Consider the following 27,342-nt stretch of genomic DNA (forward strand, 5'->3'; position numbering starts at 1 on the left):
GCTAGTTCGATAAAGACTTATTATTCAATGATTATAGAGTAAGGTCTTTATCATTCGTTATAATTAAATTCAAAATAAATTATTAGGCACACAACATACTTTATCATTACCACAACGACCGTAGGGTGGGTGTACTCATGCTTTCCTCAACCAGGTCGTTACGGTTTTGTATTCTGACCTCAATTAATGCCTTTACGTTCAAGTACTTAATGGCGCTATTTATAACAGTTTCTTCTACGTCATAGCTTTTCCTATCATCATCGTCTGCTGACGAAAAACTGCTAAAGATAGCAGCCGATCGATGCTATATTTAAAACATCAAACGAAGTGTTCACGGCAAAGCAATTTCCTGTGTTTTCCTTCGAATCGATAGAAGAAACGTAATAGGCTCTGGAATGGCGGCGTTGCTAAGTAACGATGCTGTCATTTCGTGCGTCATAGTAATTCGTTTGTGTGTAAGCAGACTGAAAAGTAATTGTTTCTTTTACGTAACGGTTTTGCTATATATAAAGATTAACGTTTTATCAATGAAACTTTTCCAAAATAAATCTTTTCAGAAACACACGTACATTATTCAATACAATTCAATTGAATGTCTTATTCCTTTTGAAGTCTGTATATGTATATATATATATAACCGATTTCCGAATAGTCATGGATAGACTAAGATGCTGCAAAGGAATTTCTAGACGGAATAATGTGATAAAGCTCTGGTATAGAAGGAATGATATATTATAAAATTCAAGGAAAATGTGATAATAACCCGTTGACATTTGTGAAATTATCATGTATATGTTCTAAAAATAGCCATAAAGGTATTTGCACCTTTTCAAAACATGTTGAGGGACCCAAGGATAAAACATGTAATGGGATATCACTAGTTAATTTTCCACTTCTACTCATTTGTTGTGCTGAACTGTTAAATATGGTGAGTATAACAAAATTCCAATATAAACATTAAGCTGACTTCACGTCAATCGTACTACCATAAACGGTGGTATCACATTGTATAAAATGGAAAGAATTAAAAACCGTTCTCTTCGACTATACTTCATCTTTTTATTGTGTAGTATCATGATCCACTTGTCCTAGTTAGTTTTGATGAAATATGACAAACATGTAATATTCTACTTAACGATGTGCATATGCATGTGGTCCAATGTCCTAGTTATCAGAGAGAGAATTGTTATGCGTTCTAATGATTTAATTGTTGGCATGTTTTTCTATTTGCATGGTAGGAATAAAGTTCAGTGTATACACAATGAAACATCTTCGGAAGAAGCGGAGATTCTTTTATTGATAACACTAAGGAGAGATATAAACATGCAAACAAAAGAACCTACACAAAACCACAAAGTAAAGTAAATTGCATAGATATATATTTTTTTAAATGATGGTAGTTGGTAATTAGTTATTCAATCTACTGTTTAATAACAAAACCCGTCGTCACCACCAGGTTATTCCAGGATCCGATTCTAGTATCTAAGTTACTATTTGATCATTTTGCGCACACTTCCCTCGAAATTAACAATTTTTTCTGAAATAAGGGGGTAGTTCAAATACAGGAACCACCTAATGGACCCATCGCTGTGTTCCATGTCCAATTTATACTTTACCATGCCCCACCCCGTAACTTAACAATATAGCAAGTGACTATCTTTCTAAACAGATGCAAATAGACATGAGGTTAGAAGAAACTGTTGTCTTCGTAATTTGTAGGTGAAGTTGATATGGGTGATTGAATTGTGATCTATGACTCAGTATATTATGCCGAACTTAATTAATTTTAAAGTAAGACCAAATATTAGTTCAGTTATAACAACCGAAAGAAAAGTCGCGTCAGTAATCTCAATATTGACTTTACATTAATGCAATTTTTCCAAGTTGTTCCGTTCCGTTAAGAATAGATTTCCATTACAACAAATCAATCAAACAATATTTTCTGCTTTATTTACATTATTTCCTGCGTTACTTTATCAATCATAACACAATTCTATTTTGTTTTATAACGTAGGCTCAATTTCATCTGTTATCATCACAGTGGGCAGAAATAGGTCCAATAATTTAAATATCTGTTTTGTATTATTGTAAAACTATCAAAGTCCTTAGTATCAAAAGAGTAAATTCTTTTACAATAATAAGAATGGATATAGTGAAAATGTCGAGGAGATAACAAACCCACCGGAACGAAAAATGTCAGCTAAAAACTACAAAGGGGTCTTCAATGAACGGCGAAGAAAACCTCACACCACTTGGAAGGCCGCAATTGGCCCAAAAACAACATTAAACACAGGTAAAGCGGGATATCTATTGCTATTCCTGATATGCATATTATGTCCTCACGCTCGCTGGGGCAGATTTTTACTAATAAGCATTTCAAATTTACTCCCCTGATTTGGACAAAGAAAATCCGGTATCGGAAAGGACCGTATGAATCTCACCATCGCTTGTCTTTCCCGTGGTGTTTTAGTGGGTTGCAAGTAATTGTTGACATTAAGAGTCGTTATTACTAAATTTAGACCATATGGTTCTGTTACATATGGGAAATATATCGGGTTATTATGTCGAACACTATCATTTGAGGACCATATGCAATATACACTTAACAGAAGGGCGAAACCATTTTACTAGGTCTTATTGTAAAGACAGAAGTCACACATATGTCATCGAAAATATATTATGCAAACTATAGTAATATAGAACATCAAGCAAATAGAAATAGGCCTAGTAAATGCAGAGGTCTATGGAGAGCCATAACAGTAATTGTAATAGCTATACTGTTTAGACGGCCTTCAGAAATATCATATACGTCCATATTCTTCTAATACAAATGATATTTACTAATTAAATATGCAACGAACACAAAGATGCAGCCGAGTGTAATTTTCAGATTTCAATTCAATTTTATTCAATTGCAAAAGTGTTGTAATCGCAAAAATGTTCACACAAAAAACCTGCAAAATGCATATTAATGTGTCTCTGTTGACATTAGATACAAAATCATATATGATATGAATTCCGTTTAGCCTGAAAAACTTTGAGTTGAGAAATCAATTCATCCCTAGAAGAAAAGATATATGCCTTTTTACTGTTGTGTCAAACTTTATTCAAGAGTAAGTTTTATTAAACACATTATGAGAATATTAATTACTGATAATCCAACCATGTGTTTATATTCTTGTGAATGAAAATCATGCGGCTTAGTATTGTATAGTAAAATGCTTGATTGACCTTATTGGAATGTAATTTAATTACACTGTTGCTATTGATTTCTTGTGTTTGTATATCGTTGATACCATATGGTACACGTACATATATGTGTTTAAGGATTATAAAGTATCTTGTCTATATTGCCTTGATAAATGTGGCATTATTATTTATACAGATACATTTGTAAGATAATTTTTTATGGGTCTTATCATCGTACTGCGAAAAAAGGAGAACAAGACATTGTCATCACTTTGCGATGTTTTCAGATCTGATTATGTGTCATTATTTGATTAGTGGATCGTTATGGTGTATCCATCAGCACCATGAAAACTGATTTATTCAACGGGTCATAGTTTTCCTTTCCTCGTTTGTCTACCCCGGACTTGCTCGACTTTTTATGAGCAACTCGGCGGGTGTTTCTGGAAAAGCAGAGGACGCGTACCCTACCGGTGCACTTCGTCCATGCTCCCAGTTTTTGTGGAGTCCGAGTTGCTCATTTACTTTTGTACTTTATATGTATGATTTTAGTTACTTTATGTTCTTTGTTGTGTATGTCTGTTTTCCATGTCTGGTCTTTGTTCCTGGATTACATTCTTTTGATTACCGCTATAACCTTGGTTCCCTTGATTACTCTTTGACAAAATAATGAATATCCTTACTTGAAATATTGCTAAAAAGTTGTTTTTTATATAGTGTCCTAATGATTTTCTTAGTTTAAATATACAAGAATTTCTTAGAAAAGTAAAACATTAGCTATATGAGAGTTAGGCCCTGCACTAGATATACAGTTGAGAAAGTGGGGACAAACCAAACGAAAAGAAAACCAACCAAACAAACAAACAACCTTTCGATGCATGTACCCGTAAGACATATAAAGTGAAAATATACACACATATTGGATATAATTAAGTGTCTTACCTGAAATATTGTGAAGCAACACCAGCCATAAAAAATAAAGATGTTACCATTCTATGATAAGTACTTAAATGACGAAGAACAACAGAATCTAATGGTTTTCATAAAAATCAGCTTTCGATGCCATAACTGCCCATTTCATGATACAATGAGATCATTCAGTAAAAAGCAGTGAGATATTTTTTACTCCTCGTCTACATAACCTATTATATCTTTTACGTATTCTATTAGGAACAATCCAATCTAAACTCGTGAAAACCCTTTCCGAGTTTTTATTAGCTTACCGTACTCATGCCTTAATTCAATTTTTTACGACCGCTTCACTCTTCAGGCTTCCAAGGAGGAAGAGTTGGACTAACTTTATTAAATCTCATTCAAGAAATCCTTGAAATATTCCTGTAAATGTTAGAAATGTAATATGATAGAAAACACTCCCAACTTTGTTTTGGTTCCAGGAACCAAAATCCAAAATTCTTTCGTTTTATACGTCTTCAGTATAATAAAGTTGTTCACCGGATAGCACGTAGTCTTTAAAGTAAAACCTATTTGATTTGTCCTGAATTTCATATATTCATATATGGCGCCCTTCAATCTGAATCCTATTGTTTATTCTCAGTAGTATAAATAGCTTTAGTATGCCTTGTATAAATGTCAATTCACATAACACACCATTCACCCTTTTTTGCCATCGTTCAATACCCAAAATGCTACGAATTCATTATTGTATATTGCATTAGTATATCATTTAGTTACATGTTTCAACTAAACAAATCACTCTACTTTGAGCTTGCTTGAAATTTAAATGAATACTAAAATTGTTAAACAAAATGTCTTCTTTTGCGTTAATTAAAAATCTCATCGTCCCATCCGAAACTTCCATTCCAATGGACAGCGCATCTTGTATATGGATTGTTTATGAAATAAAATCAAGTTTCATAATTGATGTATACAATGTTCCGTATATATCTAAATTATCTTCTTGTTGCTTCATGAATTTGTGATTTCATGAAACTGACCGATGATTGTGCGACTATCTGAATATCGCGTGTTTTGTAAGTACAGGAATTTGCAAAATATTCAGCAACATTGAAAAAAAAAGTATTATCAGTCAGAAGATAAATAAAAATTGACAATTTGGTACATAGTGTAAGGTTTATTGAAGACGAATTTTCGTCTGAGAAGTTTCATAGAATGCAGCAAATTGAATTCAAAATTACAAAAACGATAGGGGATAAGTTAATTATCTCCCTTTGATGATTAAATTCCAATTCATTTTATATGACTTATACCTCGAATTATTAACTCTAACAAACGAAATGAATTTACATTTCTGATAAAAGTTTGATTAATATTTCATGGAAGACTTGTATGCGTGTGTTTTTTCATCACGATTTACCCAATGCCCGATTCTTACAAAGATTAGCATTTAACATTGTCGTGAATTCACGTAATAATTTAATATTGTAACTTAACCTTAGCTTGGAAAGTACTAGTCTTTCTATATATGTTTTGTGTCGGTATGTTCATTGAAATTACAGAGCATTGAAATTTATAAAAGTCTTCTGAGTGTTGTGTCGCATTTGTCTAATAATGGGTACCAATATAAATGAATCATTTGCATGTATTAGTCCGATAGGGCGAGTAATAAAAAGTACTTTTTGTAATTAAATTTTGAAAATTAAAAAAACATATTTGTAATTTTTGTCAAAACAGAATTTATTAAATACACTTATGTATTATTGTTCACAATATTAATTTAAGTATATATTTTTCCTTGAATAATATAATTATCAAAAAAGGAATATAATTGGATAAGAACAGTGGGGATGATAACTACCATATTGTATTGGATAATACCTTCCAATAGCTACACTTTTTGAAAACTAAAAGGCGCTTTTTAAATTTTATTTCACTATACTATATACGTTTTGTGTCGGTATGTTCATTGAAATTACAGAGCATTGACATTTATAAAAGTCTCCTGAGTGTTGTGTCGCATTTTTATTTGTGATTATCTTTTGTTGATATAATTAAAATTTATTTCCCGGAAAGTATATAAAGTGCGTAACTACTGTTTTTATTTTACTTGTAACTTGTATTTTAGTGGGAAAAAACGTTTTTGATACTCACGAAATAGTAAGGCTAGTTATGTAATGTTTGTTTTGTTTAATTATTAAAAGAAAAAAATGAGACTTGTATTTTAGTGGGGAAAACGTAAAAGAAAAAATGAAATCATTCATTTTTTCTTTTAGTAATTAAACAGAACTTGTATTTTAATGGGATCAGAACACTGGGGATGATAACTTGTATTTTAATGGGATCAGAACACTGGGGATGATAACTACTATATTTTAATGGGATCAGAACACTGGGGATGATAACTACTATATTTTAATGGGATCAGAACACTGGGGATGATAACTACTATATTTTAATGGGATCAGAACACTGGGGATGATAACTACTATATTTTAATGGGATCAGAACACTGGGGATGATAACTACTATATTTTAATGGGATCAGAACACTGGGGATGATAACTACTATATTTTAATGGGATCAGAACACTGGGGATGATAACTACTATATTTTAATGGGATCAGAACACTGGGGATGATAACTACTATATTTTAATGGGATCAGAACACTGGGGATGATAACTACTATATTTTAATGGGATCAGAACACTGGGGATGATAACTACTATAATATCTTCCAATAGCTACACTCATTGAAAGCTTTTTAAATTTGTCATTTCACTTATACTCGGCGTCACATAAATAACATACTGTTAAAATTTGAATAAAAATATTTTCTTCGACTTTATTGACACCAACCGTCGTTTAAATTGTCTTAAATGACTTGCTCATTCGTTTAGCCAAACAGCTTCTCAAAAACAAGTCGCTTATTAGCTTAAATCATGCGTAACAAATCCTTACGGGAAAATCCCATACTAATATCCGCCATGTTGGTTTTTACGGGACGATTTGTTTACAAACGAAGTGCGTAAGTTCCCGTCGAACTCCGGTGACAATCGTCTGCTTGATCAACTTCTCGGTATTATACGTTGTTCGCGTAAAATAAATCCGAGATATCCGAAATAACGCCGAATTGCATTCTGGGTTCTTCGGTTTTTGGACAAACCATTTAAACGTAAACAACATCTCCTAGCAACCCGATCACTGTAAACATGGCCGACTTTTTACAATGTAAATATTGCCACCTAGAATTAAAATCTGACCGGAATTTAACGATTCAATGTTTAGGGAGAAGCCGTTTGGCTAAACGAATGAGCAAGTCATTTAAGACAATTTAAACGACGGTAGGTGTCAATAAAGTCGTAGAAAATATTTTTATTCAAATTTTAACAGTATGTTATTTCTGTGACGCCGAGTATAGATATATTCACTTTTTAAGGCTGATCATTGATAAACAGAGATATACAAAGAACTGACGAGGCTCTAAATGCATTTTATTCCATTTTAATTCTATTTTATTCTTATATATAATTCAGTTTCATTTATTTTAGATCATTTTTTCTTTTAATTATTAAACAAAACAAACAACATTACATAACTAGCCTTACAATTTCGTGACTATCAAAAACGTTTTTCCCACTAAAATACAAGTTACAAGTAAAATAAAAACAGTAGTTACACACCTTATATCCTTTCCGGGAAATAATTTTTAATAATATCAACAAAAAGAAATTTTAATTATATCAACAAAAGATAATCATATTTTATTAAAAATATGAGTTATTTCCAAATTATCATTTAAAATATATGACGCCTACTTCGTTTTAACTATTGTCAAAATACCATTAGGACCAATCTAAATCTGATAGACAAAAGAAGTTTCCTTCGGAATTTCCATATTTAAAAAAAAAATATTTTATCCACCAAAGTCTTATGTTTCCGTTACAAATGTTTAAATGAATTGGATTGGTTCAATGAAAATATATGTGCTACGCGTATTGTGTAATAACACACTTTGAAATGCAAAAATGAAGACCTCATTGATACATTTGTCATGTCATGTCAACTTGACATGTTTATTTTATGCAAATTCAGCTAAAAGTACATTGTTAATAGTTCACCAATGATCTGTCATTTCAAATATATCAACCAATCAAATCAGTATCCAGCTGGAGACATTTCTTGGAAATTAACTACGCAAACTAATCAAAATAATTGTTACAGATTTAGCGGAAATAAATAGACCTGGGAACGCCTTTTAAAGAGTGTAGTTTTAGTGTAAAGGAAATAATTACCTATGCACACCTATCAAACATCATGGTCTATTGACCTCCGCCTATTTGCATACATACATTACAATTAAACAAATCCATCAAATGAAAACGCACTTGTATTCCAAGGTCACAAATTATCAAGTTATCCCCATTTTAGGACAATGATTCACGTCATCTAGGTGTATATGTTTATTTTTTTATTTTCCAAAAGACAAGGAACAAATTGAATGACAGAAAGGTTTATTCATCCTACATCTTGAAATGGAAGTAGTTTTCGTTCCGAGAAAAGGCTTCAAGGGGTTTAATTTTGTTACGTCATAGTTTGATATGAAATTTGATGCAAAGTTTGTTTTGTTTCTACTGATATCGACCAAACATGCTAAAAAGGAAAAAAAATATAATTATCTTTATTATTAAAAGTTTATCAAAACACATACTAATAATAAGAATGTGCTGTCTACCTTGTACAGAAACAAAGCATAATAAAAGTTTGATTTGAAAAGTCGCTTTTAGGTTTATGTGCCTTATATCGGTTACTACTTTATTCTTGGGCATCAATGATCGTGATTGTTGATTTTGAATGCCTATTCGTGAATGTCAGGAAAGAACATACTAAGCAAATTGTTCAGCTTATGGGAACGTAATTTTGTGATTTTACTGAACTATTAAACCACAATTTGCAACCAACAGACGATATTTGTTTCAGAAGTTTCTGTACACAGCGAAATTCTATACAGTGTACATGTACATCACTTATTTAAACACTTAAGTACAAGTCCAGGATATGACTCACGTCTTCCTTTTAGTTCCGTTGTACGCACTGTATTGGTTATTTCATGTTCGTTGTGGTGTTTCCCAAATCTGGTCTCTGTCTCTAGATTACATAATTTTGATTTCCGGTAGAATCGTAGATTCCTTGATTTCACTTTTACATTTCTTATATTTAAAACTCAGACACTGCTAATGATAGATGTGATTTATGATGAGAAACACTCTTCGAGCAAACGATGCTTTTTTGGTCTAGATATACTATACTTTCGTAAGATATTCTTTTTTGCATTCAGATCTGTACTTTTGAGACTACCATACTTTCATCTCCCACTTAAGACAATCAAATCTAAGCAAATCACAAATGAAAACTCTTGCAAAGCGCGAATTTCATACACAATTTATATAAATATATATTTTTATCTCGAAGGTATAAAAACCAAATAGCAAGCTTAGACTTTTCTGTTTCTGAATAAGAAATAAAAATGAATTCGGTGAGTTTTAGCATAAATTAAATTCTCCCTGTCTGATTGTTGTACGGACTGCTACTTTAGTAGTCTAGAAAAAGAAAAAGAAAATACCTCTGCATGTGGAATGAGAAAGAAGTATGGAATATTGAATTCTAAGTTTCTTTGATGATCATAGAGATATTCAAATTTGTTTGCAGCCATAGACTGCTATGTTGTTACATTTGAGAAGAGCATATGGATTCGGCTAAACCGTTCGATTCTGTAGTAAATAATTTCATGATATATTCTTTAGACACATGTTTGACGTACGAATACATTTGCAACATAACTTTCTAACGCTAAATTCTGAAGACATTATATTTTGGTGTTCAAAGCTGATACAAACCATGCTTTGTCATGGCTTGTATTTTGTTGAGGTCGTGTTTAGTGTTAAAACATTCTTCATCCATACACTAGCATACAAGATTATGTTGAGAGTATGCCAAAGTTCAAAATGCTTTTGCCATCACCATCTGATAAACAGTCGGATTCAATTTAAGGATATGAAGAAACAAACATGATTATCACTTGTCCAGAAATGACTGTCTGCTCTTGACTGTTCTTGACTGTTCTTGGCCGTGGAAAACATGAAATGTCAAAAATAAATCAAAATAACAACTTGAGTAGCACTCGTTATAAAAATCAGGCAGGAAGTAATTCATGCATGTCAAAAAACCCACCAACATTTCTTGTATTTCCTTTTTAGAATCAGTTATATACCACATAACCAGGTTTTTCATATGGATGTTGCGCTTTTGAGATAAAATTTATATAGATTGGCCATGTAATTAGCACCTTGCAAGAGTTATCGGTCTTGATTTGTTTGATTTTAATGCGAGATGAATGTATGATTTTCTCAAAAGTGCAGATCTGAATACAGAAAAGACTAATTTCATCTTAAAATATAGAATCTGAAGACAGAAAAAAATACATTGTTCGTTGGGTTTTTCTACGCGCTACACGATGAATCACCTTACCTTAGGAATTGTCTGAATTTTATATGGACTGGCACCAAATATATAAGACAAGCAATGACCATGCAATAGCAGGAAATGACTCACCTCTTTACTTTTGTTGCTTTGTACTTACTATTTTGGTTATTTTATATTCTTTGTTGTGTGTGTCTATTTCCAATGTATTGTATCTGTCCCTAGATTACATTTTGTTTCATTTCCGCTAGAATCCTTTAATTTAGTTCCTTTAATTACCCTTTAACATATAAAATTGTACGAAAGAAAAAAAATGGTGCCGATTGAAGGTTAAGCTCAGCGCTTTTGTAAAAAGAATAGTATTTATAATCACAATCATTGTAACCTTCATATTAATGGTTTAACAATTTAGAATTTGTTTCTCAGCAATGAACATCCATATTGATTCTAAATACCTTTCTGAAGTTGCTTATATCCTGTTTGGTCAACCAAGATGAAGAGATTGAATGCAAACTGTGATGTGCTACTAATTATACTCTCAAGAGTCTTTAATGTATATTCTGTTCCCTTAAGCCATTGACCGTTTCTGCGTGAAAGTCACATCTGATGATGTTTTGTCTTCAAAAATAGTTAAGACTCCAAATAAGGCATTATTTTGTTACGTCAGTCCGATACTGACGTCAAAACCCCTCTGACAAAACTCTTTTCTTCCATATATGGTGGTTCGAATTGACGTCAAAGCCCCTATGATATCAAACTGTTATGACGTCTTCATTTTCTTCATTAAACAATCAATAACACCTTTTGCGACTGATATTGACGCAACAGCCGTCTCTTGTGTGTAATATATAGATTACTTAAACGGGTACGCATGCGCAAAATCTCCAATTAATCTTTCTTAGAATTTATATTGATCTGATCTACTTGTTTCCTCACCACTGGGATTCTAAAAATAAATAAATAAATAAAAAAAACCTATAATTTCTTCCTTTGTATTTTTTTATTGAAGGTATTTCTATTTTTGTCCATTTAACTACAAAATTAAATGTCATTAAGATCAAAATAGAAGTCAAGGTCATTTATAAGTGCACTATAAACAACAACGGTCTGACCAGTGAAATAGAATGTTTGTTTGAGACCAAATCGAAGTTTACACGTAGTTTACAAAATTTAACTAATATCCGTAGTTTTAAAAACATGTGGGTAATACTAGGGATTTAAAACATGCTGCATGAGCTTTTAACAAGATATAAACAAAGATGCAAAACTACGAAATATAGTTTACTATAAATTATTTAAGGCATATTTAAGTACCATCTTGAACATGTGTAATACATGTACTTTTCTGTTAATGATAGAATGACACAATTAGAATTCATACGTAGAAGTCTTCTAATGCAAGCTGATTAGGATATTTGTTGTCTTCGTTTGTTAGTTGGTGTTTCTATTTTGTTAGAAGCTGGTTGCAGTTTCTATTGTTATTAAAATGATAATTTTTTTCTGTTTTCTGGGAGCTAGTTGTGATCTCTATTGTTATTGAAACTATTGAACTTATTTCTTTTGTCATGGCAGCTGGCTATTGTTTTATTTTATAGGGGAAATATTTTAGTGGAAAATGTGTGTTACTTTCGTTGTCATTGAGCTGATTTTTATTTCTGTATTCATTGTAGATGGTTGTTGTTTTTTATTGTTTTATTAGTTGTTGTTAATGTTATTACAGCTGGTTGTTGTCTCTGTTGTCATTGTAGTTGGTTGTTGTTTTTGTTGCCATGGTATTTGGTTGTTGTTTATGTTGTTATTGCAGCTGGTTGTTGTCTCTGTTGTAATTGCAGCTGGTTGTTGTTTTTGCTGCCATCGCAGCTCATTGCTGTTCCTGTGTTATTTCAGCTGGTTGTTGTCTCTGTTGTAATTGCAGCTGTCTGTTCTAAGTGTTTCTGTTTCATTTTTTGATTTTTGTCTTTTGATTTTCGATCTTAGACCTTTTTCCTAATCCCACCACATTTAGATAGATGCATCTTTATTCATATTATCTATAGATTAATCATAGCTTTTTTTCTCGAATTATTCTGGTTTTGTGTTAAGAAAAGTTACGATTCCTAAACTCTTAATTTATTTAACCATTACAATTGTTGAAAGGTCGTCATCGCAACTCTATTTCGCGACTTGAAGATTCTATCTCACTACTACCAGCTTTTACTTATTTGTAATACAACTGTCAAACTTTGCTTAAGCTTTCGGAGCACGTTATGTCAATTTAACTTTTGTGGGAATTCATATTTCCCGTGTTTAAGCTTTTATGCGCTGTCATATTTTTCTTATCTTTAGTTCTGACATGTTTTTGTAATCTATTCTGTTGTATATATTGTGTATGCGGATAGTCTCTGTTTCACGTTTCAACGCTTTGACAATGCATATGTCTTTTGATACAAGTTTTTTCTGAATTGTCCGGTCTTAAAGTTCAGTTTTCCTGTAAATATATAACAGTGTACTTGGCGTTCCCGAGAGGAATCAATATTCGTGTGAAGTTCTTTAGCATCGTTTTGTTTGTTTAATTATTTTCGCTTTCGTTGTATTATATGGCTAATTTCCTTATGTCTTGTTTACTTAAACGATTTATCCGTAATGAAACTCGTTTAACTTTTCTTAAATCTCTTTTTAGCTGACGTTGAAAAACTCCTGTCTTCACTTAATAAAGAATCAGTTGTTAATACTGGAAATTGTCTACCAGTTTAACATCAACCATGCAACTCACGTAATATTTGAACAGTGATAATTCATTACACATGCTTTTATTTAACATTATGACTAGAAATATTTAGATTTGTTTCAAACATATACTGAAGTACCTCACACGTCACAAAACAATTCAAATAAACTTCTAGTGTGATGTATATACAGAACCCTAACAATAAATCATGTTTTATGTCTTTCGATTGTACATTTATACATGTTCATATGAGCAACTTCTTAGAATTCTAATTGTGAGTCTTTTATTTCGTAGAATGTTAGGATATATATTATATCAAAGTCTATGAGTTTTAGTTCCTTGCATTTCACAGTTTCCATCATCATCTATCTTATTCGTTCCATTCATTTAAATGTTCTTTCTTAGAAATCTTTGCTTTTGAATTCAAACTTCACGGAATTGATCGTCCTCGTGTTAAGTTACATAACTATGTCATGGTTCTATCAACTGCAAGATAATGCGAGCACTACTCTCTGTTAAGTACTTTTACTTTCCAAGAACGGATATCAGAAATAGGTTCTTTCCACATAGTGTAAATACATAGGTAAACTTACCTGCATACAACATGCGTAGAAATGTCTTATGGCCAATGTATTCGAGAGATAGCAAATGTTTGGTTGCAAATAGAATTTCAAAAAGCAAATGCTCCCTTTTAAAAAAGAATAGTCAAGGGAACCAAGATTATAGCGGTAATCAAAAGAATATAATCCAGGGACATAGACCAGGTAATTTGTACCGATTCAATGAAATAGTAAAGCATCAATAGAAACTATGCGTTCAATTAATTGGGGACGCTTTGTTTTTTTTTCTCAAATTTATTTATAAATGTCTTCTATTGGTACCGTCTCTTGGTGAAACATATATCTGTTTCGAGGGGTAGCGCATTTTAAACCATTAAATGTTTAGTGGAAGTCTTTAATAGTAAAATATTAATCTTTGAATTCTTTATTTTACAACTGAAAATTTATAGTAGTATCTCATTACTTTTTGTAAATGAAATCCATTGTTAAGATATGTAACGAAAAATATCATTTTTAGACTATTGGCAACTTTCAAATTAAGCAGGTTATTATAAGTCCCTCTTCTTTAAGTACTATCATTAAAATTTTGAAATATTTTTTCCTGTAGACATTATTATAAACGGTAAACCAGACATACAGCTTGCTACGTCTCGGTTTAAATAATTTGTACCGATTCACTGTAGTGAATATATTGTAATAACATTAATCTCTAGCCTGATTTTCATCACTCCGAATAACGAAATTTATCATTTCTCTATCCTCAGGTGAGGCCACTAACCTTGTCGCAGTGAAAGCTGTCACGTGACCGTCTACAGCGTATTTATCGTTGACAAACTATGCCGAGGGCAAAAGGTACATGTTAAAAATAGATAAAAGTTTTATTTACTAACATTTTACATGCTTATTCTGGTAAACACATTGTGACATATGTATTTGTGTATTTGGAAATTAAAAATTTTTATAACTAAACTGTTTTCATAGCTTGCGCCATAATTAATAATGAAAGGATGCACATCAATAGATTAATGTAAATTCTAAGTCAGCATTTTTCTGTCCAAATAAATGTTCAACACTCGGTGTTTTCGCTTTACAAATTTGTATATCATGTTGTTTTTAATATACTTTTAGCCTTACAGGGCTTGCAATATTGCATAATATAAATCGACAATGTTCAAAGCAACATCTTGTTTGTTTAATATGATTAGAAAATAATCGAGTTCATTTGCAAACAACAGCCATTTTTCGTAATACGTATTAATTTTGAAATGCAATTTATATGCACTTTAAACATTTGTGTTCTTCTGATCATTAACGTTTATCTGTTTGAATGATTTAAATCTAAGTGACTCCCATCCATATTACCCAGTGAATTCATTTTTCATTCCTGATTGCACTTGAAACTTAAAGAACAATATTCCATTGTAATTGCCGCTTAGAATTCCCCCCTTTTTAGTTAACATATTCTGTGACCCATTTTACCGCACTATAACAGAAATACATTATCGGTGGCCATTCATGCGCTAAAAATACCACATATCAGTAAGATTTTTGACAATTTATTCCTACTACATCCAAATAAGGCCGTTTTACATCTTAAAACGTATAATATCACCCCTGATCGATCCAAAATCCATCAATATTCCGCAGTCATAATGGAGAAACCTCCTTTTCTATAATTGCTTCATTGATTCTATTTTTAGCATCATTGCTTGCGAAAAAGAGATTATGATAAACGTAAGCATTCTGAGTTCGCTACTATAGTTAAATGATTAAAGAATACCGGTATCACGAGTCCTATAGGTTAGGCTGTGTAGTTTATTATTGTTTAATATGTACGTTCGGTTCTATAGATAGATTCGTCTGCGTCAGAGGCTGTATCGATCGCTTAATGAGCTTCACACAGCTTCTACTGACATCAACAACCTCTAACCAACCATGTAGAATATTAACGATCGACCAATCGCAGGTCCTGTTACATCGATGCCAATTACCTGGAATGTGTATTGAATGGTGATGACGTATATTCAGATGCTGGTGACGTCACTGGTTGTTCCCCAAGACCTTGCTACGATGATGTTGAAATATATACATACACTGGCCCAGTTCTCATTATTGTTAGAGAGTTCTTGTTGCATGGAGGGTATATTCTATGAAGGACTGGACTTGCACATAACAATCTGGAGTATTTCCGAGGTTTTATTGGGAATCTACCTGCAATTACTACATCGGATAATAATCAGCAGAATTCATCTCAAGGTAAGGCGCTTTTATATTTTATTTTTGTTGAACTTAACAACATAAGTACTAGTGAAAAAACGCAAAGAAATTTCGGAAATTGCCAGAAAAAAGCTTGTTTACAGTATTTGTTTATCGCCTTATACGAACGTTGTCGTCTCGAGGAAATTAATTCACAAATGTATTGTTTATAACTTCGTTTTGCACCTTCTTACTTAATTTAAAAAGTTTTCTTTTAATGCTTTATTGGGCGTATGGAATACCGCTTTGCATGTGCACATATACTTCAAAATGTAACATATTTTACTAACCAATAAATATATACCCTATCTATTCACACATGTCTGTGGTCATTTGAACAGCTCAAAGAGACAAACTGTTGTTACGGGTATGCATTTTAAATGTTTCATCAAACATTTAAATAAATTGTATGAAGTTAAATGTCATTTACTATTGCATGATAATTGATTATATGAAGTTTCATTTTTTATCACATTTAGTTTATATTTTCTCACATAGTTTGTATTGTCGCTACTTTGTCATAGTTTTTACATACACATTATGTCCTTTACATCCAGTGGTATAGGATAACAACATAGTGTCAAGTGTTTCAGTGTTTTTGATTTTTGGTTTCAATGTCAATTTTGACCAACAATTAAAATGATGAAATATTAGTGAGTAATACTGTCCACATCTTCCAAAGATGAACTACGGTGATTCGTTTTGGAGTATGCAGGCTACCTGCAGCTTATTGTATGGACTATAATTTACACCAGGGTAATATTGAGAATCTTTTAAGATAGTGTGAAATTTCATGATATTTACGTATCCATTTTCTAATCTGAGAAAATCATTTAACAGTTTTATTTTCGTTGTTTGTAAATGTTGGAAATAGGATAAAATAGGTTTGTATTAATAACCGTGTGCCTTAATATAACACTCAAATGTTAAAATCTTATACACATACATGTACCCATCAATGAAGATTATCACACTCTCACTTCTTTGATTAAATGCCCCCCACCCCCCCCCCCGCTAAACTATGGTTTATGGTAAGGGTTGACTGTCTAAATATATTCCTAATATATAAAAATTATTTGTTTACGACAGTCGAATTGATATTGTTCATTTGTTATTTGTATGTATTTGTGTATATTTATTTGACAGACTCTGATTGTGTTTGTCCTACATGTATAATATAAATTTTATTTCGTTGTTTTATCATATGTTACGGGAATAAATAACATTTTTGTCCAATACTCTTATATGTTAAAACTATATAATTTCTTTTCATATTCATCGGCATGTTCATCGAGGTTGTTGATGTAAAAAATTTAAAAAAAAATAATTTAGTATTTTGCATTCAACTAGCACATGGCAATCTAACAACCAGAACTTATACACAAATTGATTCACAAGACAGACACTGCAGCTTTCATTGTATCTTAATCTTTCTTTTTTTCTTTTTTTTTTATAAATTATAGGAAATTGTGGCTTATTTTAAAACCAAAGAAATACATTTCCCTGCATCAGCCATATTTCAACAGTATAGGTTTTCGCTAATCAAGGAAATGTCTTCCATTGTATTGATTTTATTCATGTTCTATTCATACATCTGAATGGCAAATTCCATTGATATTTTGCTAAATCTAAAATGGGCATTGACTTGGCAAGGAATATGTACATCAGAAATTTTGATTTTTTGTTTACGTCATGTGACGTTACTGTTAAATCTTCTGATGGGTCAACATCAAATACAATATTTTTGTCGTTGATTTCTTCGACTTCTTGCATTTTTAGTAAAAAGAATTACACACTTATTTAGTAATATACCATGCGTTAGCTTTATTTGTATTGTTTTTGATGAAGAATAATGTTTCTTGTTGATTCATTAATTTATCTAACTTTCGAAAATTTATTAAGTGTTTAATTCTCAGTATTTTAGTTTTTATTTTAATAATTTATGAATTATTCTATCTTAATCTTAAATTTAAATTTTACAAAACGAGGGTATTTTTAAATTGATTATTACAATATTATCACCTTTATACATGGTCACACTCGGAAGAGATAAACAAATTTGACTAATCGCCAAAAAATTAATATCTACCAATAAAAAGGTTATCTCATACTAGCAGATTATGTTTTTGATACAAATAAGTCCGAATGTCAGAAGTGTAACTATTTATACACGGTCGTGACTGACCTATATTTGTTGGTCATTGTTGATGATTGTCCGATCTTCCTGCTACTTATGTGATAATTATTTCGTTCCACATTTTCCTGTTATATTCACACTTCCAATTATACATGTAGGTTATCACAATGGACACCTTATATGGATTTGTTTTCAAAGTGAAAAAAAAAAACAAAAAAAAACTGGCTGTCACTTGTGACATATTGAAAGGAAACTGGCCGGTATCCGAGCTAAAAAACTGTAATTTCGAAAATAATTAGACTAAATAAATACAGACAATATTACTCATGTACTACACAAGTGCGGAAAGCATTAAAATTGCATTTGGAATACTTTTTGTTGAAAGTTTCTTCAATATTTACCCAGTTGATGTAGACGTGTGTATTTTTTCCCCATAACATTGATATGTTCACCTTTCCCGCCAGATGTTGTAAGAACGATAACTCATGTTTATTGATTTAACGGGGGAGTACAGCGTTGGATTCAGAATAATGAAATTATGTATTGGGCGGAAAGGAAAGTTATCCGGGATTTGTATTCACATGACGGGTAAAAGTTTCATCTTCTATCTTTATTGATTGTTTAACGAGACTTCCGCTGCCGTTTGAGATAAAAATGTGTATTTATTTTGTAGGAGTTGCGCAGTGCTTTAACTTATGTTTAGAAATTCACGAAAATGCTGTACAATTCTTTACTTTGAAAAATATTACCTAAACAATTTAATTTACTTGATAATAATGCAAGTTCAGAAGACAGAAGATTATATTTTAAAGGATTCTTTTTAAAAAAATGTTAGGTTTTTTTTTACTTGCAAATAGATGTACGGCTGAAACTTTTAATGTCTAAACTGAAAGAAGATAGAAAACAAAACGATCTGAATAATATTTCTATATCTATAGTTATAGTCTTATTTATGTAATTTATTCTTTTGAACGAATGGTTTAATATTTTTTTGAAGCAGTTTCTCTTTTTTCATCTTTGATTGACGTTAAAGATAACGTTAAGTATGGCCCGTAGACTGACTTTCTCTTTATTGTTTAAAATGGTGATTTAAAAAGAAAAGAATTGAACAAAAGAAATTAACTGCTTGAAGTTGTATACGTATAAAGGCGGGGCTTAGAATGTTTAGTTAGTTATAGCACTTCTTTGTTCATGTTTTTTCTATAGCTGTAAATAATGAAAGATTTGATTTGTAATTTTTAAGGTCTTTCAGAAATGGTCTTTAGGATCTTGTAACTTTGTATGAAGTATTTTATCCCATTAAAACTATTTGAGCTTCCATCTAAACGTTTCGTAAAGGACTCCTTATTAAGACCGGTTCATGTCGAAATCAGAGAAATATTCTGTTTGTATTTTACAGTTACTGTAGTATAAATGTAAGGAACAATATAAACATTTGATATAAAACAAAAGCAAGTATAGAAAATAATTATCAAATTAATATATTTCTTGGTATCTTATACCTAGCGATAAGCATAGTATCTGTTTATAATAAACGTTCTACAGATGGACGGCATATTTTTATTTGCACGTGCAAAATGCATATATATGACGTAAGCGAATATGAAAATTGCACATGCGTTTGTACAAATTTATCTATAAATCTATCTCCAGATAAAATTGGACAGTAACTTTTCCCAGATTACAGATACTGTGATTTATCTATTTTAAACAAATTCTCTTCTTATTATGATAATTAAACAGATCAAAGGATGTACTCCGATTTTTATTCTCCCCTAAAAGGAGACCAGATGCTGCCTTACCATTAAATTGTGTCATTTAAGACGGGGAAGAATTAAGAGATTTTGAAAAAAAAAGGGATTCAAGATAGGTTTCGAAAAAAGGGGGATCCAGGCTATTGCTTGCTAAATTTTGCCCTTAATATAAACGAAAGTATTGACCCCACCCCAACCCCACATTTGAAAAGAGATCTGGGGTTGGATTATCACCGATATAGATAAAAAAAATATGCTTCTTCCATGATCAGTGAGTAATTTCTTTATTATCTTTTTTTTTTCATTTTGACGAAAGTGAATCTGTGACTTCTGGTATTCTTTTTATTCCAGTAAAGAATAAAATAAATATTGTAGCTTTTGTTGTTTATGGGTAAAAAACTTTTCTTTATTTTCCTAATGATCGGCTTGCAGGAGGTTTCATAGATCGTGTCTATATTTAAATAAAATGATGGAAATTTTTAACGAATTCTAGAATTACTGAAAAAAAATTTTTTCGTCTTTTAAATAATACAATAATTCTCGCATCGAACACGTGAACTTTGTTTATAAGAACATATTAAGTTCATAACATTACATGTTACTTGCATTTTATACCTCATCATAAGACCTCTCAGTCATGTCGCCACACTTGAAATAAAATTTGTATCCCCTTACCCGACTTTACCCCCTGGCAGGTAGGTAGGTAGGGAAAATATCTTCCCCTAATTTTACCTGATTCTGTAAAAACCCATAGTCAAAGAAGTGAAAAATGTTGCTTTGTTAAAAAAATCTTGTCGGGGAATAGCAACATTTTTTTCTTGGGATGAGGCCAGTTTTTGTTAGTAGTTAGGGTAAGGGGAAACAAACTTCATCAATTTCAATTTTAGCCCTTAATTTGTATTTTTTATTCTTCAAATAACGGCCTTGGCCTCGAGGCAGTTACGTGTTTCATTTCATGTAATAAGATTTTCAAAAATATTTGACCACTTAGAGGCTAATGTGTGATTTGAATGTGATAATGAATCTTCAGAACATCATTTATCATTTCAAGTTCCATTGACGCATGATGTGGTAAACAACCGAATAAGGAATATTGAAAATAAAAAAGCAGCAAGTCGATTGAAAACGACCTTCTCCAATGAACCCCTACCATCCCCCAAAGAAATGTACACGTAGGGTACAGCTTATCGGGTTCGCATATCTAGGGTGTCATTGGTGTTCCTGTCTATCTTTTTCTTTGCGTTTTCATATTTTCATTCTGCAATATTTGTATGTATTTGTTTTACCATGATTCATCCACTGCCTGATTCTCAAAAAAGAATATTACTTATAATTGGTCAATCGTATACCATTTGCAACAACTAGTAAAAGTGAAATATATTTACAATTTTCCTGTTATTATACATCGTTGATGAGTTCTAAGGTGTGATTTGCCATTAATTTGACCGAAAAAGATAAATGCTCAAAGATTTAAAGGTAATGATATGTGACAGTAAAAATTAAAGTTCCGAGACGAAAATACTTAACGGACGAAATGAACTCCGTATTAATCTCCGTATAAACTTATAGCAGCAATATTTATAACAATATATTTGTCAACACTCTGCAATAATGTCATGAAAATTTAATTCCGTGTTTTTGAAAAGGGTCACTACGTGAAAAATGTGTCAATTATGTGATGTAATTCTGTATTAAGGCGACTGGGGGTGCATTCCTGCACTGTGTTCTTGTCTAGTACAATTTCCATGAGGTTTTGAGTCCAACAAGTAATACAAACACGCGTTGATTTTTTTATTTGATAATTTCATCATTTAAGTAGCAGTCTTCTAAAATTCAGACAGAAGGTGATTCATGCATGTTACAACCCCACTGAATTCATTCTTTTTCATGTTCTGAAACCGTTATTGGTCACATAACCAGTCTTAGTTTTTCATTAGGTTGTAGCGCCTTTGAGATAAAAATCATATAGATTGCACATGTACTTGATTTGGCTTCATTTGGTTGATTTCAGTGGGAGATGAATGTATGATTTTCTTAAAGACGCAGATCTGAATGAAGGATTGTTGTTATGTGAAAGAATAGCATATGTAGGCTGAAAAAGCATCTTTTGTGTGGTGGGTTTTTCTTCACTATGAATCACTTTACCATTGGCAGTGTCTGAATTTTATGTGGACTAGTACTTAAATGTAAAAAAAAAACCTGTGTCTCTATAAATATGATTAAATGTTCGATAACCGACGTTCTTTGCAAGTAAATAAAGAAAGATAACTCTAGTTTTTTAATAATTTGCAAGATTTAGACATGTCCCAAACATAGATATTTCGTTTATTGCATAATTCAAAGTCTGTTGTAAAATAAAACTTAGTTAAAGAGATTTGGTTCAATTGGCACCGGTCTAACGATACATGTATGTACTGTTCATCGGGCTGGTCCTGTTGGTGGTGACTATTACAACCCTGCCACACTCTCTTAGATATGAATGGTACACAGATTCTTTCCGTAGTCAGGTGTTACGTACCAGTGTTCCGTAGGTATCCTCGCAACAGATTCTATGGAAGAATACATCATATGGATTTATTTCTAGTATAAAAAGACTAGGTGTTAATAGCCTTATGGTTAGAAATGTTGTCATAAACATGCGCAAATAACAAACACGCTTAGATCTCTTGCTCATGTCTGTGACTATATAGGTCGAATCTCTGCATTGGCCACCACAAGAAATATAGGTCGGTTCCATATATGCAAAGCGATTGACCAATAAGAAATCGCTGTTCAACCCACCGAGCTTAGTTGGTAATTCTGAAATTACTTTAAAAGCTAAGCATTAAATTAAAGCATCAATTTTGCAAATGTCTCAGTCGATACCGTTATGATTGGGAATTATTATAGACGGGCTATAATTAAAAAGGAACAACCACATATAAGCCCAGTGCTATATAATCTTGGTAAGTTAGCATATCTTTTCCGATTCAAAACTTATACTTTTAACATTGTTTTTGATTTTTTTTCTTTGTTGAAGAGGAGCAATCTAGCACCTTTATTAAATGATTCAATAACATATGATACTACTTGAAAATAGATCGAAACTAAACTGTTAGCAAAAATGTTATAAATTTGAACATACCAATTGATTTAAGTTCAATTACAAACATAACTTTTGTTCCTTCGAGAAAGAGAATCCTGGGCCTCAATATGACATTAACTTAGTTGCCAAATTCAGTTTATAAAAACGGTAACATATGTTAGCAGAATTGCAGGCACGTGCAAACAGTCCGCTCTATAGCTAGGAGTCGTCTGCCGATGACAAGTTTCGGATATTTATTATAATAACATAAACCGCATGAATTAGTTAATTAACTCTCGTTAATGGCTCGATTTGTACTTCAGACAAATATTAATATTATCACTTTCAGTTAATATCTGTAGTACAATCAGCATAATTACAGTTATACACTAAAAAGAACGTACAACATTTAGAGTTCTAAATCTTGGTTCGAATTGGACCATATTCTCTAGGATTCGTCACGCTGCTATCATCCATCACCATCTTTAGACACATTCTAGAATAACATGCTTTAGCTAACGAATTAAGGTACTAGAACTGATTATTGTCGATCAAATTGTATATGTATACATAGGTCTACCAAATGATTTAGAGTGTAAAAACGATTCACCTGTTTTGAAACAGACGATAGTTGATACAATTGGCAGATCCATTTAGATTTTAATGTAAATGTACATGTATTCTTCTCGTTCCAGATTCAGCCCAGAGAGTGTCTATCCCAGCACCACGCCGCCTAACTAGTGTGTCTTCTGACCAAACATCACCAACCATTACTTCTACTTCGGAACAAATGTTACTTCTACAGCCACAGGTGAGCTTATATCTGAACACAAACAGAAGTTCCAGCTCATTGACTGTTTGTTACACAACTAATTACGAGGATTTATTTTGACTGTTATTATTAGAGTATTTGAGTTCCTAATAATGTCAAACATTTTGATTACAAATAGTCTGTGAAATTAAAATTAAAATGCTTGAGATATTATTTTGATAATTTGTTAAACCACTCAACATGCTTTTTGCCAAAATGTCATTTCGGTTGGTGACCATATGGTGCAAAATGAAAAACCCTAGCGTTTAAGCTCTCACACACGTCTACATGATTTAAGTGATATCATAACATTATGATATCAATAAGATTAATTGATAAATTAATACGCTTTCTGTGTTTGCACGCGCATCCGATAAAATAAGGATCGCATTTTCTGATAACACGTGTACTTTCACAATATTAAAAGTGACAAACTGGGAATACACCGCAATATTTACTTTAATAAAAAAAGTGAAAAAAGAGATAACGGTTTGTTCTGTTTTAACCACAAATGAGACAAATTAAAACAATAGTGTATCATTTAAACACGTGTTATGTTGTTCTTCATTAATTTGTGAAACATACAAAGCTTCTACATTATAAATAACAGAAATGATTCAAACGCTAATTACGTTCTTTAAGATAACACAGCAAAATAAAGTTTATAAATAAACCAATTACATATAAATATGTATATAATTTTTCTAAAAACTGTATTTCACTAAGGCGATTCCTTTTTATTAAAGTGTGCTATTGAAATACGAATGAATTCAAAACAAAACAAAACTAAACTAAACTAAACAAAAAAAAATCGATAAAACTCATATTACTAAAAAATCTAGAATTAGTTTAAGTTAAATTTGCATGAACAGTGTTAATGAGAACGTTATTAATTTGCAGGCTGCGTTCAGCTCGCCGGCTGGATTTCTTGGAGATTTTCCAGGCCCGTTCGGTTCCTGTGGGTCTCAATCCGGGACTTCTGATATAGGAATTTTTCCAAGTAGTTCAGGGTTTCAAGGCGCTATGCCTTCTGACACGTCTTATTCAACAGACGATATCCCATCTGACATTTTTCAGGGAGGATTTGATGCCTCCTCGTTCCAGAACATTCAACAAACTTATCCTGAGTCGTACAGTTATGAAGGAGCGTTTATGGTAGAAAAAGAATCCGCAAAACAGCTTGGTGCAATGTACTCAGCTGAGAGTCAAAGTTTTTCTGGTTCACAATCAAAATATACTGACGCTATGATGTCATATGAAGGGAGTTTTCAGGCATTTCCGGCACAGGAATGTGATCTAATACCACAAAGATATAGTAGCGACAGTAAACAGAAATTCACCTATCCATCGACTCATGAACTTTTTCAAACTCATCATCCAGGATTTTCAGATTTAGATCAAAAGCATCAGTCGTTTCCATCTCATTCTAGCTACAGTGAAGCTTCGAGCATTTTTTGTCGGGAAAGATCAAGCTTCCCAAGTTACAGTCAGGGTTTCTATGACAACCGAAATATACCTCATACAGAGAGTATTAGTGATAGAGGCCATTTCCGTCAAAGTGACCTCAGTGCTGGTCGTCAAGGATTCACGCGCAGACCACCACTGACAATACCCATGCCACCAGGAACGCCAGAAGGGTAAGTCAATTTCGCCAAATGATACTTTCCTATAAAATCACTTTAGAATTATTCAAGTTTTTTTTTTATTGAAAAGCCGTGAAAATTCCAAAGGATTTTGACACAACAATTCAACAGAGGATATATATGTTTCATACTTTGTCGTCAATATATTTATTTTTCAATAGCAATAACATTCAACTAGGACCACTGTTGGGAAAGGCTTTAAAGCAAGTTGGTTGTAAGCGTTTATAACGCCGTCATCTGCTACTCCAGCTTGCTGTTTCTATCAAAAAGAAAAATGAGAATTATTTCTTTGCTATAGTTAAGATTTTATAAGCTATTCGTTATTCAAAAATATTTTGACGCCTTCACTTTTTGCATTATGTGACCGTTCCAGTTTTTTTTTTTTTTTCAGAATGGAAATTCAAAAATTTCATATCAAATCCCCCACCACTCCCTCAACGCCGAGCTCGACGAGGTCATCGCCCGGTAGGGAACAATCACAGAAGGAAAGTTTGTTATGCGCAGTTTGTGGCGATAACGCTGCTTGCCAACACTATGGTGTGCGGACATGCGAAGGTTGCAAAGGTTTCTTCAAGGTAGTTATAAATGTATAATTGGGTTGGAGAGTAATCCGTTGGCATGGTAACCGCTATATTTTCGTATTATTATGCTATATATACTGTAATAATTCGGCAATCACGAATAAAACGGATTTTTTAATCGATAACATAAATGACAAGGTATAGATGTACAGATTCTCTACTGCTCCGTATGTAGTTCTCCAGGGAAAGATGTTTGCTGCACATCAAGCGTTTTATCTAAATGCGTGAAGGCACTAAAGAACTGCAACACCTAATTACATGTATTAAAGAAATAAAAAAAAAAAAACAAAAAAAACTTTGAAGATATTTACTAGGACGAAATTCAGATTCGAATCGGAAAAAGACAAATTTCAACAAGGACTGCAAACCGCGTATGAGTTTAAATTGAAGTATCAACATTTTTATTATTAGTTGAAATACATGTACTTTAAATTACATGATACCTGAATAATACATTATTTCAAGGCATGTCATTTACTAATTAATGGCTAACTGACACCGTTAAAGTACGAATTTCTGATCAACCGGAGGGTAAATTATTGTTTAAAATACCTTTACAATTAAGTGGTTATAGGCCATCATCCTGAAAAATCCTGTTTTTTTTTAATTTTTTTAAAAGGATGATCATTATTTTTGTTCATTAATCTATATCAATTTAAATCAATGATAATGGAGTAATGAACAAGATATCCTAGAAAATCAAGAGTAGGCCAGGTGACTGTTAAGTACATTTGAATGTAATGAATTATCGTTTTATCAGCAAACCAAATATCCTGTATACTGTAGTTCTGTAAAAACTGAAATAAAGTTTAGACATACAATGATGTCTGCACGTCGGATCATAATTATTACGACTCACAGAATATGTACATGCATCGACAGACCTTATTTATATCATTTTATGTACATATACATGTATATGTTTGTAGGTTATATCAACATTACATCAACCACATTTTCTTGCCTTTCAGAGAACAGTACAGAAAAATGCCAAGTACGTTTGTTTGGCGGAAAAGAACTGTCCCGTGGACAAACGACGGAGAAATAGATGTCAGTTTTGTAGATTCCAAAAATGTTTGGCTGTTGGAATGGTCAAAGAAGGTATATTTCAAACTTACATAAACACGTTGTAAGCCTTACATAAACAATGTGTAAATCTCTCATATACAGTCCCAATCCTCCGTTTGTTCCATAATCTATCCATGTGTAACGGAGCGGTAAACCATTTCTATACATGTATTACGA

At 32.1% G+C, this 27,342-nt stretch overlaps 1 protein-coding gene across 5 annotated transcripts in view; it reads left to right on the forward strand.

Moving 5' to 3' along the window:
* Positions 1–491: 491 nt before the first annotated feature.
* LOC148599265 (putative nuclear hormone receptor HR38) overlaps positions 492–27,342 on the forward strand; it is a 32,073-nt gene continuing 5,222 nt past the window's right edge. Inside the window, exons 1-7 of one of the 5 annotated variants that reach the window (XM_088557650.1) lie at positions 492–928; positions 14,616–14,703; positions 15,702–16,107; positions 23,758–23,873; positions 24,774–25,510; positions 25,908–26,091; positions 27,069–27,198. In XM_088557650.1, coding sequence (XP_088413776.1) covers positions 23,853–23,873; positions 24,774–25,510; positions 25,908–26,091; positions 27,069–27,198 — 1,072 coding nt within the window. In that variant the 5' untranslated portion in view covers positions 492–928; positions 14,616–14,703; positions 15,702–16,107; positions 23,758–23,852. Of the gene's footprint in view, positions 929–14,615; positions 14,704–15,701; positions 16,108–16,713; positions 16,864–18,734; positions 18,833–22,790; positions 22,944–23,446; positions 23,591–23,757; positions 23,874–24,773; positions 25,511–25,907; positions 26,092–27,068; positions 27,199–27,342 lie in introns of those variants that run through there. The other 4 variants (XM_088557649.1, XM_088557647.1, XM_088557648.1 and 1 more) reach the window with 4 other exon arrangements.

This window comes from Perna viridis, chromosome 13 (assembly GCF_037379345.1).
Source record: "Perna viridis isolate PV_CMFRI_1.1 ecotype Kerala chromosome 13, ASM3737934v1, whole genome shotgun sequence".
NCBI lineage: Eukaryota > Metazoa > Mollusca > Bivalvia > Mytilida > Mytilidae > Perna > Perna viridis.